The sequence below is a fragment of the Ogataea polymorpha genome, assembly GCF_001664045.1.
Source record: "Ogataea polymorpha strain NCYC 495 leu1.1 chromosome Unknown OGAPOscaffold_3, whole genome shotgun sequence".
Classification (NCBI taxonomy): domain Eukaryota; kingdom Fungi; phylum Ascomycota; class Pichiomycetes; order Pichiales; family Pichiaceae; genus Ogataea; species Ogataea polymorpha.
Genome location: NW_017264700.1, coordinates 150011 through 161703, shown reverse-complemented (window position 1 = coordinate 161703; position 11693 = coordinate 150011). Strand labels below are relative to the sequence as shown.

At 47.6% G+C, this 11693-nt stretch overlaps 5 protein-coding genes across 5 annotated transcripts; 1 reads left to right on the top strand and 4 right to left on the bottom strand.

Annotated features, from left to right (window-relative positions):
- Positions 1-440: 440 nt before the first annotated feature.
- On the top strand, positions 441-1702 carry OGAPODRAFT_81976 (uncharacterized protein). The gene has a single exon (XM_018356583.1). It carries the CDS (start codon positions 561-563, stop codon positions 1689-1691), a length of 1131 nt encoding a protein of 376 aa, XP_018211141.1. The 5' UTR covers positions 441-560; the 3' UTR covers positions 1692-1702.
- Positions 1703-1764: 62 nt separating this feature from the next.
- OGAPODRAFT_7506 (uncharacterized protein) lies at positions 1765-2820 on the bottom strand (the record flags this gene model as incomplete). Its single annotated transcript, XM_018355967.1, has 1 exon — positions 1765-2820. One exon carries the CDS (start codon positions 2818-2820, stop codon positions 1765-1767), a length of 1056 nt encoding a protein of 351 aa, XP_018211140.1.
- A 30-nt stretch (positions 2821-2850) lies between these two features.
- OGAPODRAFT_98951 (uncharacterized protein) lies at positions 2851-3903 on the bottom strand (the record flags this gene model as incomplete). The annotated part of the gene is made up of 1 exon (XM_018358058.1): positions 2851-3903. One exon carries the CDS (start codon positions 3901-3903, stop codon positions 2872-2874), a length of 1032 nt encoding a protein of 343 aa, XP_018211139.1. The 3' UTR covers positions 2851-2871.
- A 4805-nt stretch (positions 3904-8708) lies between these two features.
- On the bottom strand, positions 8709-9756 carry OGAPODRAFT_98944 (uncharacterized protein; the record flags this gene model as incomplete). Its single annotated transcript, XM_018358057.1, has 1 exon — positions 8709-9756. One exon carries the CDS (start codon positions 9754-9756, stop codon positions 8719-8721), a length of 1038 nt encoding a protein of 345 aa, XP_018211138.1. The 3' UTR covers positions 8709-8718.
- A 276-nt stretch (positions 9757-10032) lies between these two features.
- OGAPODRAFT_16008 (uncharacterized protein) lies at positions 10033-11565 on the bottom strand. The gene has a single exon (XM_018354118.1). It carries the CDS (start codon positions 11475-11477, stop codon positions 10056-10058), a length of 1422 nt encoding a protein of 473 aa, XP_018211137.1. The 5' UTR covers positions 11478-11565; the 3' UTR covers positions 10033-10055.
- Between the last annotated feature and the right edge of the window lie 128 nt (positions 11566-11693).

Genomic DNA, 11693 nt, shown 5'->3' with positions numbered 1-11693 from the left:
TTTGATTGGTACTAAATTGCATTACTATTTTTCGCTGCACAGCCGTTATATATAGAAATCAATATTTATTTATTTATTTATCCAGTACCATGGCGATCAGGGATTCGCGACCGAGCACAGAGGAGCCGCTCACCAACTCGTTTGACCTGCGCTCTGCAGGACAGCACGCTGAGTTCCTGCGCACCCGCAGCGAATACCGCGGCTTGTCCGGCTCAGACACCCAATCTGCTAGCACTCATTTGGATACGCTTATACACCATCCATCCCCGCTTGTCTGGGGCCTGACGGCGCTGGCCTCAATTTCTGGGTTTATGTTCGGATACGACACCGGCTACATCTCATCAGTTCTGGTCACCATCGGCAGCGATCTCGACGGTCGTGAGCTGTTAGTCTCGGAGAAAGAGTTGATCACCAGTGGGACCTCACTTGGCGCCGTGGTGGCTTGCGTGTTCGCCGGGTATATTGCCGACCTATACGGGCGGAAGCTGGTCATCATCCTCTGCAACGTGCTGTTTGTACTGGGCGCCCTGCTGCAGCTGTTGGCTGCCAGGGTGGTGACCATGATTGCGGGCCGTCTGGTCATGGGTCTGGGAGTGGGGATCGGGTCGCTTATAGCTCCACTCTACATTAGTGAGCTCTCTCCTGCCAAGTTCCGCGGACGAATGGTTATCATAAACTGTCTGGCCATTACCGGTGGCCAGCTAGTGGCTTACGCGATAGGAGCAGTACTAGGTGGCTACCACGGCGGATGGAGAGCCATTGTGGCGATTTCGATGCTTCCATCTACCATCCAGCTGATTGCCTTTGTTTTTCTGCCAGATACGCCGCGCTACCTGATTTCCATCGGCAAGCACAAGGCTGCCCGCCAGGTGCTCCGCAAAGTGTATCTGGGGTGTCCGTCAGACCTTATCGAGGCCAGCATCGCAGAAATCCATCTACTCAACGCTGCTGTGCCGGGAAAGACCGAGCTCGAACGTCTCAAGAACTCCGCGTCCCAGCTTTTCAGCATTCCGTCCAACCAGCGTGCACTCGTCATTGGATGCGGGCTCCAGGCAATACAGCAGCTGGTCGGAATAAACTCGCTGATGTACTTTTCAGGAACGATTTTCAAGATGGTCGGATACACAAACAGTACCGCCGTCAGCTGCTTTGTGGCAGGGACGAATTTTCTGTTCACCATTGTGGCTTTTCTTATTGTCGACAAGATTGGGAAACGGAGGATGCTTTTGATATCCATTCCGTTTCTTATGTGCGCCCAGCTTCTCTGCGCCGTGGCTTTCCTACATATCGACGTGAAAGTGCAACAAGAAGACTTGGGGATTTGGGAATGGTCGATCCTTCTGGGATTGGTTCTCTTCGTTGCATTCTACGCAGTTGGACTGGGCAATGTTCCGTGGCAGCAAGCAGAATTATTTCCACAATCTGTACGTGGTATGGGCACCTCGTTGGCGACCGTTACCAATTGGACCGGATCCTTGGTGGTTTCCGCTTGCTTCTTGTCGCTAATGCAATGGCTCTCTCCAGCAGGCGCATTTTTCGTGTTTGCTGGAATTTCGCTGGCCTCATGGGTGTTCATATTTCTTGTTTACCCCGAACTGGGCTCATTGCAACTGGAGGAGGTGCAGGAATTGCTGAAGGATGGGTTCAACGTTCGAAAAAGTACCTATATTTATCAGCACAGACTAATGTGATTTATGTATTTAAAAAAATGTACAATTAAATTTATGACACATTTTACTGTTGCTAGTGCTACGTTATCCTTGATCACCGGCTATTAGCAAGCCGCCGAGCGTCTTCTGCAAACTTCTTCCATGCTTTGGAACGCTGCTTCTTTGTAATTTTCGCGGCGAGCTCCATAGCGTCGATGCTACCAAACGAAGCAGCCAGCTCTAAAAACTCGAGTCCCTGACCGAGATCTTTTGTGCACCCCCACCCGTGTACAAGCGCACGCCCAATTTCATAGTATATGGTGCTTTGTGGGTGGACTGGCAGGCGCAAAGCAAGCTTCCGTGGATCGATGTGGAAGCTGTATCTGTGGTTAGTGTCCACTGCCCCAGCCTTACATATCCAGATGAAGCTTTGGGCGAGAGACTTATCGTCTCCATTACGCAGACCAAGCCCATAGGATAGCATTTCTTGCGCATTTTCCAAGGAATGGAAATGCTGCGAAAGCCCCTGGTCTTGCAAGTCTGGTGTCGAAGACTGTTTCCCACGAAGAGCCTTCAACGGCGACTTTATTAGCGACGAGAGCGATGATCCTGAGCCTGTGGACCCATGCGATTTTATGAAATTTGGCGATCTCAAGGGCTCTGCCACTGCGTCTGGTACTGCATCAGCGGCAGAGGGGGGAGGCGATAGGGGTCGGAATCGCACAGAGTCGTTCGTGTTGGACTCCGAGCGAAAGTGGAACGTGCGCTGGCTTGTAGGCGTGGCATCTATTGGTGTCTGTTGTAGGTAATGGCTGGTCACGTAATATTCTTCTATCGAAGCTATTCGTCTGTGTTGCGGCTGCTTAAGGATTGGGCGGTCTTCAACCACGTCATCGCCGAGGTCAAAACTGTGCGAGTCCGAGTCGAGCGTTGTGTTGACGTCTTTTTGCTTTTGCTCGTACCAAAACGGCTTTAGCGATTGGAACTGGCTGGCAGGCTCATAGTTTCTGGCCTCATGCTCTACTTCGAAACTCTCAATGTCCTCGTCAGGAAGACCCAATTTGTCCAGAAGCCGTTCGTTCGTTGCCACGGAGTCTGCCGACACCAGACTCAGCCGCGCATCCAATGTGTCGAGTGGCGGGTTCTGCGAAATTCTTATTCGGTGAGACATAAACAAAAAAACACGTAAAAAAAGGGGAGAAAATAATTGGAATTTATTAAATCATTGTTTGAATTCTATTTTGAAATTATCCTGCGGCAGCGGTCTCTTTTCTGGCAAAGTGAAGCGGTGCTTCTCCTCCATGGTGCGCCACTGTATCACGTGCAGCAGGTTATACAGAACTGTCAGCACTGGAGCGGCAATGCCGTTTTCCTTGGCCACGTCCAGAGCGTTGCCCAAAATGACCTGGTACTCGGTGTAGTTGCCTTTACGGATGTCCACAAGCATGGAGGGAGGGTACCACTCGCCGTCGTCTGAGCGGATCATGAACTCTATGATCGACTCTGGCAGCTCCACGCCGTCGCTCTTCGCAATGGCGAGGACCTCGGCCATAGCAGGACGCACAATCGAGTCAATGCCTCCAAATAGCTCCAAACGACCGATATCAACGTTGGTCAATGCGCACGACGAATTGACGGTGGCGTTGTAAACCAGCTTACGCCATCTAGTGTAGTTGACATTCTCGTCGAATGTGACGTCGTTTTTGTCCGTCGAGTACAGCTCGATAAACTCTTTGCATTTTTGTTCCTGCTTGCCGTAATCAGTTTTTCCGTTGTCGCAGACACCGACCTTGACCGATTCCGGGGCGACCTGTTTGACGGTGCGTCCGTACAATGTCGAGGAGATCATTGTCACCCCGGAGATCACGTACGCAGAAGGGAACTCTTCGAGCACAGCCTTGTGGATGCCGTATCCGTTCTGCAAAAGCACGATTCCCAGATCGTCGTGGTAACACTCTTCAATAAAAGGGTTCAATGGCTGCACGTCCGGCGTGTTTTTCATGGTGAACACCACAAAGTCGAACGGGCCATGTTTGGAAACGGCCTCGCCAACGCTCTTGCAGATATTGGTTGGACGGAACACGTCGACCTTGCCAAAGTCGCAAGACTGCAGCTCGAAGCCCTCCTTGGTCAGAGTGTCGTAGTCAGACCGGACGACAGCAGTCACCTCACTCTTGCCGGCTCTTTCAAGCGAGTAGGCGGCAATGGACCCCACGCCGCCCATTCCAACAAGAAGAACTTTCGATTTAGACATTTTCCTGTATATTTATTTCTCCGTTAACTTTTTCTTCACTGCTCCGAATATATATCGCTATCGGGCGTCCTGATTAGGAAATCGCGATAAATTATTTGATTTCGCGAACGCTTTCCTTGAGCTGTAAGCCTAGGCGGAACACCAGATTTCCTCTCAAGCTGGTTCTGCAAGACACTTCCAGATAGCAAGCTTTACACTCAAGTACAAAGTAAGTAGTACACTGGCCCACGGCTTCAAATGCCTCGATCTCTTGATCATATTACTTTGAAATCACCTACAATGTGCCATGGACGATCCATCCATATGTCATCAACGCGGACTCTTTACACCTCCTGCAATGCCGCCTGCAACACCACCTGTGCTTGTTGTCATGCTGGTGCCAGGCCTGCTGCCGCCAGCAGTTGTGCTTCCTAGCACATACACCATAAGCATCATCACCAGCATGTGTAGACCAAAGCAATAAGCAACAAACATAAGTCGCGAATACTTGGTGCTCAGCACAAACCTTGTTACCTGGATAAATATCCGCTCAAACGGCGACATGCGAGAACTGATTCTCTGGCTTTCCATGATGCGGAACTGCTCAATTGGATGCAACTCCTGCTCGTAGCTGTCTCTGTACTTGCTCTCAAGATCGCGCGAAGGAGCAGCAGTCTGCGTCTGCTTGGCGTCCTGGTGGAACTGGAGGAACCGTATTCTTTCGTAAAGACCCTTGTTATCATTTTTCAGCGCGTTGATTTCTCTTCGAAGCTCGACAATCTTCGAAAACTGCTTCTTCGTCTCCTCCTCCAGCTCCTTGTTGCGCATACGGAAACGGTCTCGCTGCTGCGTTATGATAGGCAAGATGGAGTTATTCTGAGTAGCAACGGCACCCGGTTCGAAGCCTCCTGCAATAGAAGATGCAGGCGACAGTCTTCCCCCTCGCGAAGGAGCACCTGAAATCATCGAGCCTCCCGCCACAGACGGCGCAACTGAGGAAATCATCGACATCGTCTCCCACTTATCGTTGTTGGAAGAGCCGCTTTCGAAATTCATGAGATCGTTTTCAAGCTTGGAGTTCATTTCACTCAGGCGCTCGACCTGCTTTGCAAGCTCGGATACTTGTTTCTCGAAAATCTCACACTTTTTGGTCAGCTCCTCGTTCTTTGAACGATACTCAATTAACTCATTGTTGAGCTTTTTGTTACGCTGAACAATTGCAGAATCCAGCTGAGGAACCTCGTCATCGTCACCCAGCTCTATCTGTCTCAAAACCTCAAGCTCTTTTTTGATTTCGTCGTAATCCTGAGTTTCACTGATTCTCTGCCGTAACTGTTCAGCTTCTCTGTTCAGCTGAGCCACCTCTCTCTGCGAGGCCTCAATTTTGGATTGGATCTCAGATTTGAGTTTGTCAGCGTTTTTGCGTTCGTGCTCCAGCCGTGCAACCAGCAATGCGTTTTCGCTCTCCAACTCGCTGATACGTTTATTGTTCATTTGCTTCAGCTTGTCAATCTCCACGTCGCTCCGCGCTGAGCTGATTTCCCGTCGCAGCTCCTCGTTGCGGCGTTCCAGTTCCATCACGCGCAACTTGGCCGTCTCCGCGTCCCGACTCAGCATTTGCAACTCAACAGTATCAGCAGCACGCTCCTTCAAATTTTGTCCATCTGCTAATGTATCGTCATCTCCATCATCCTCTGTATTCAGCGTGTGGGCATGACTCTTCAACCGGAGACGCATGATCTCATCGTTCACTTTCAGCTCCTCAACCTCCTTCTTTGGTTTTCCAATAGTGTCTCCCAATTCAAGCTCCTTCTTCCTCCAATTTAGTTCTTTCTCCTCTAGCAGAGCCTGCCATTCGTTATCCTTGGCTTGCAACTGAGTTTCCACAGCCCTAGCCATTTCCTCTTCAATCCTTGCAATCTTGGACTTCAGCTGTTCGTAGTCAGCATACCCTAAAAGCTTCTCCTCGAGGTCCGCTTTTTCAGCCTTCAGCTTTTCCACGTCCTTGATGCTCAGAACCGCCTCCAGACTGATCTGGAGCAATCTCTTCGGATCGGGGGCCTCGGCAAGGGCCCTATATATATGAAAAAATACGTTTTCGACGTTCTTATTTTTCTTCGTCAAGCTGTCTACCTCATTCTGATATGATTTGACCAATTGGTTGATTTGATCCAGCTTTTCCTCCTCAGGTAGCTTTTTAAATGCTTTTGTTTTCGTGGCCAGATCTTTTCTACTAAGGAGTGATTCTTTCTGAGAAGCCTGGATCTCTAGTCCTTTTGCGTCCATCTCCTTTTGCAGGCTCGGAAGGTCAATCACAGCCCATGAGTTTAATGCCTTTTCGAAAACTCCTGCGCTAGAGGCCACATCTATGCTCGATGTCTTGTCTTCTTCACTCATGATCGCGACGCACTCTTGCCACTGGTGATACTCTAACTTCTATAGACAGTTCTCCTTTCAATGATTGAATCGCTATAAAGCAAATTGACAAAAATAAGCGATATAGTTCTAGCAACAGGCCTTATGCTTATTCAACTATTAATTACAATTTTCTATTTATTTATACCTTTAAAATATCACCTCTACACCATCAATCAACTTTACCAAGTGCAGGACCGGAGCCAACGTTGGCTTCAGTATCGGAAAAGAAGGGTTTCAAGCTCCTATACCTGTCTGGTGGAGAGCGAAAACGAGCTGTTGCCCGGCTCTTGGACAATCCTAATATCAAAACTGCGATGAAAAAGAACAAAACGAAATATGTGGAAGCTGCAGGAATAGAGAGACTAGACCGCAGCCGCCTTCCTGCAAGCTTTTGGAAACTTGCCGCAGACAAAATGTCCACTACCTCAGAGATGGTGTCACTAGATAGTTTTTGTCCTTTCAAAGAGGTATCCCAGTAGTCATTGGTGAATCGTGAGACTATTATAATATCTCCGGGTTTATAATTTTGCGCGTTGAATTTAGACCAGCCCAGATTCTCAGAGATCGACTTGAGCTTAGCCTGTTCAACATACACCAAATGTAGATTATTGTCCTTGATCTCGAATACATTTGGAACCTGCTCTCTTAAGGCGCGAATGATCTCCACATTGTCCTTTCCCTTGGCTTTCAGCTTTTCAACTTTGGCATACTTTTCTCCCCTGAGTCTTTTTAGTTTCTCAAACTGGTTCATCTGCTTGAGGTAGTGGAACCTATGTCCAATTTGAGAAAGCGCATACCCTTGTCTGTGTAATTTTGTGTGGTCATTCGCATCGGTAACAACCAATACCACTTTTTCGTTTTTTGACATGATACTTGGATCAAAGCTCCTTGGAAATATAGCGTCACGCGAGGCATCAGTCATCTGTTCCACAAAGGGGTCGGCATTGACTTTGATAAAGTCCATCACAACATTAAAATCTCTGATGTCATGAGATCCAAAACTCTGGAAAACATGTGAGATTAACGAGTCGTCTTTGAAGCATAAAAGCATTGGGTATGTAGTCAATGTGCGAGCTGTGAACATCTCTTCGTCAAAATGAAGTTGATTTGCAGGATCGGCAATCTCCTGATTCACGTACTTGATTAAGGTCTCCTCCTGTTTTTTGGCAAGATCCATAAATTCCATGTCAGAGCTTTTGTAAAGCCTAACATTTGAGCGTAAATCCATCAGGGGTTGGACTAAATGATCAAGAAGCCAAAAGTCCTCAGGCACAGCCGTCTCCTTGGAGTAGAGATAGACAAATGTGATTATCGGATCCACATCTAATTCTGTAAAATCCTCTTTTCTAAAGGGCGAGGATCTGAGTTTCATTTTCTTGGTCAAATCGGCTTTCGTTATGTCTTCAAATTTGGCGATATCTAGCAGCCGCTTGCTCCAATTAATTATCTGCTTTCCGTTCAATGTCAAAGACTTGTACCGTATTTTGTTGCCACCTCTATCACCGGGCAAGAACATGAAAATTTTGGGATCATAGGTGCCATAATTGTCTGCAAGCAAATCGTCCATTCCTAAAGACAAGCAAATGTCCTTGTTGGATTTGCAATTCAAATAACCAACCGAGAGTTCATTTTGTTTGATAAGCGGAGAAAGACGACGCCCAACCATGCTCCACAAATTGCGGAAATCTAAACACCGAGGACACTTGCTGAACAATTTGTTGTCCTTCACATCTTGAGAGAATGTATTGACGTTAAGTTCCTCATCGGTTCCGGGCCAAAACGATACTAGGTACGGCTTTTCAATTTGTCCTGCGAGGATTTTAATCATATCGGCACTGCTTAATGCCCCAATGTCTGCGGATTTCATCAGATCGGTGATCTCTTTTGGGGACTGCAAAAGTTCCTCTCTCGAATCGATTGCCTGTTCACGCACAAAAGCTGTCAATCCCTCGACCGTTCTCTCGTAGCCCTTGCTGAACGACGCTAAGAGCTTACCCCCATTTCCTCTGTCGTTTGGTCCATAAAGTCTAAGCGTTGGGTACATATAGATATTTTCGCGGTCACAGAGATCTCCACTGACAACACAGTCAACCTGGTTGATGTAAACATCATAAGATTCAGCCTCGGCATGAAATGTGTCGTAGAACTCCTTCCAGACTGGGGCCAGAGCTTTGCAATGGGAACAGTGTGGGGAGAAAAATTCGACAAAATGGAATCCCTTGGACAACACATTGTCAAAGTTGGCGACTGTGAGTGGCTCAGGGAAAAATTCGTCCACTTCGGCGGCCGCAATGGCCGCGAACACCACTAACTTTAATAGTGCCAGGTAGAGTACCATCCTGGACAAACAAAAATGGAAATAGCATTTTCGCATAGTGGTGTATGCATCCGTACACCAGGAATATTATAAGGTTCTATTTATCTAGTTGTAGCTTGTAAGTAACTCTTGAAGAACTCGAAAGAAACAAGGGTGACCGCGCTGGCAGGAAGCGTTCTTGCGAGATTGACAAGAAATCCGGAATAAAACCCGGGAAATCCTTCGTTCTTGTAGATTGACAAAAGAGTCTTCAGCAATCCAGCACTGGGCTTAGTCGAGTCACTATTGACGATTTGCAGTCTTGTGCGCAATATCTCGTGCGGGTAAGTGACACCGGAAGCCAATATCTTGGATAATGATGAAGATAGAACCAATCTGCAAAATTGATCGAAATTCATGGTTTTTCCGTCGAAGGTGTCGCCATGAACGTGGAGCACCTTCTTGAAGTTCTCGTATAATGGGAATTGAATGGCAACATGAACAAGTCCGAAATAGGACGGCAGAAGTCCTCTATAAAACGAACGCGCTCCCTCGCTGTGATACATCTTCACAAATGCGTCTATGGTTCCGTTGTAGTATTCTCGTTTGATGCCGCCGGGCGTTGCAGCTGCACCGACAGTGTCGCCGAATCTGTCGTAAATAGTCCTTCCTTTATTCATCTGCAACATCAATCTTGTCTTTACCACCCATATTGGATTTGTGACGGTGGTAGATATGGCGCCGGATGAAATGGCGCTGGCAAAATAGCCTATAGTGTCGTCCTTAATAATATATGAATACATCTTTTTGAACTTTTCATAACACGAGAAGTAGATCATCCATGTTGGAAAGTAGCCAAACGTGATGGGCACCAGGCCTCTGTATAATCCACGTATTCCTTCCTCATGCCAAATGGTTCCTAAGGTCCTTAGTATTCCTGTGTATCTGCGTTTCTCAAAATTATTGATCTTGACCTCGTCTTGGAGATTTCTGAGATATGATCCTTGTGCCTGAAGACGGGTTTTTGTGACATCCAATGGACATACAACAACGCCAGACAAAAATCCGGCAAGTCCACCCGCAATTGTAACTACTTGATTGTCTGTAAGCCGAAGTCGGTAATGCCCAAGGACGGGGTGCGGGGTGTCGGATGAAGTCATAGGGTCTGGATCTTTTTGGCGAGCCAAGCTAGTCTCTTCAAAAGCGGGAACAGGTGGCTCTGCACTCATGTGTGATGTCCATGGGGATGGCGGTATTCCAATTAAAAATATCCCCTGTAAAAAAACACCAACTTTTTTGCCCTGTTTTCAAAGATTTCCTTTCAAAATGTATTTTTCAGAACGACTTTTGACGAATTGGTGGGGTGCAAGTATTACCAAATCCGGCCTCGTTTTTACACATGACAATAAACCATTTATCTGACGACATGAATCTGTCTCGTATCTATTTTACTACTTAGCTAGTTGCTACCGAACTTTCTATCCATCTCCCTCAGACAGTTCACAACACTCTCAACCTCGACATACATACCCTTGGTATTCAAGTTGCTGATGATGTTGTTGAATCCTGCGGTTTGGAAGTTAACATGTCTAGACAGCGTTTTGTAGGCATCAGCGCAAGGGATAAAATGCTTACCAGGGTGGTTAATCTCGAGCTCGTTTAATGCAGGCAGCGAGGTGACACTACTTGCGCGGCGTGGGAAGTCAAGTTTCGGGGCTGTAGTTGGCGGCGTGTGGAGCTCCGGCTTGGCTTGCTGAGCTATCGTGGTGCAAAAAAGCGTAGACATAGGGTCCTGCTGGCATTGGGCACAATTTCCTGGGTTGCCTGTGCACGCCGGCTGCTCTTCTTCAGACTCGTTGTCCACATCATTTTCTGCACGCTTCTCGTTCTTGTTCAATTCGCTGGTGATCAGATTATCTTTCATTTGAACCATCTCTTTTTGTTTTGCAATTTCTCGACACACACACGGCGTGTCATCGGAACAAAAACCACATTGGTCTTCTGGTGCAATTGTTGATTTACTATACTCGGGATTTTCCTCGCCCAGCGAAGCAGAATTCGGGGATCTGAAAAGCATATCGTTTTGTTCAGTCGGTTTGAGCACAGGCAGCTTCTTTGCGCGCTTGAAACTGTTGGTGAAGTCGATCTCCTGCTCTGACTCCTTGACTCTTTTCAACGGCACGGCGGGGGCAGGAACAAACTCGTCAAGGTTTATCGAATTCTCTCTTTTGCGGATTCCCACTGTCTCGCACAGACAGTCATCCTTCAAACACATACCGCAAGCCGACGTCCGCGAACTGTCCGAAGGATTTGACGGAGCAGGCGAAATCTGCTGCAGACTCAGGCTGCTGCTATCTCGGTCTCTTCTGCCAGACGATCCAGACGAAACACTATTATGTCGCGAACTGTTTTTGAAGTTGATCATCATCGAAGCTGCTTTAGTCAGATCGGCATCTGGAATAGACGTCACTTTACGACGAGTCGACAGAGCGGATTGTGATTGCGGAGTGGCTGGACTATCACTAGTTGGCGATATTCCGGGCGAAGCGCCGCTGGTAGAGGAGACCTGTCGTTGCACATGCTGAAGACCTGCGCGCATCTCCTCCAGCGCTTTTTTCAGACTCTCGTTCTGTGCTTCCAGTCTCTTAATGGTGTTGGTCAATATGCCTTCTTTTATACTCTTTTCACGCTCTAGTTCAAGAATCTGTGTCTCTAACTCGCTCACACGGTTGGCCCTGCGCTCCCGGAACGCACGCTGAGCTGCCCTGTTTTGTGCCTTTCGCTTAGTTGCTGGCGTGTCAACGCTTGGTTTACGCCCTGGCTTAGGCCTGGGAGGCAGGACCCAATCCTTCGACGTCATGATCTTGGTAATCTTGGGCATTTCTGAGCCTGTTGACGGTGCAATCGCCTGATTCGTCCTGGGAGCTATGGATGGGGAACTCATAAGAAGAATGAATAATTTCGATTTGGACTTCCCATCATATATATCCTAGGACCGATAATTCCAATGTCATAATTTTATCAAAAAAAAAATACCCATAGCTGTGCAAGGATGTTCAAACCTTTAAAAATTGAAAATAATGGTGTAACCTTCTAT

Excerpts from the sequence above, each read along its gene's own strand:
- OGAPODRAFT_81976 (XM_018356583.1), top strand. The coding sequence starts at position 561 with ATGATTGCGGGCCGTCTGGTCATGGGTCTGGGAGTGGGGATCGGGTCG.
- OGAPODRAFT_16008 (XM_018354118.1), bottom strand. The coding sequence starts at position 11,477 with ATGCCCAAGATTACCAAGATCATGACGTCGAAGGATTGGGTCCTGCCT.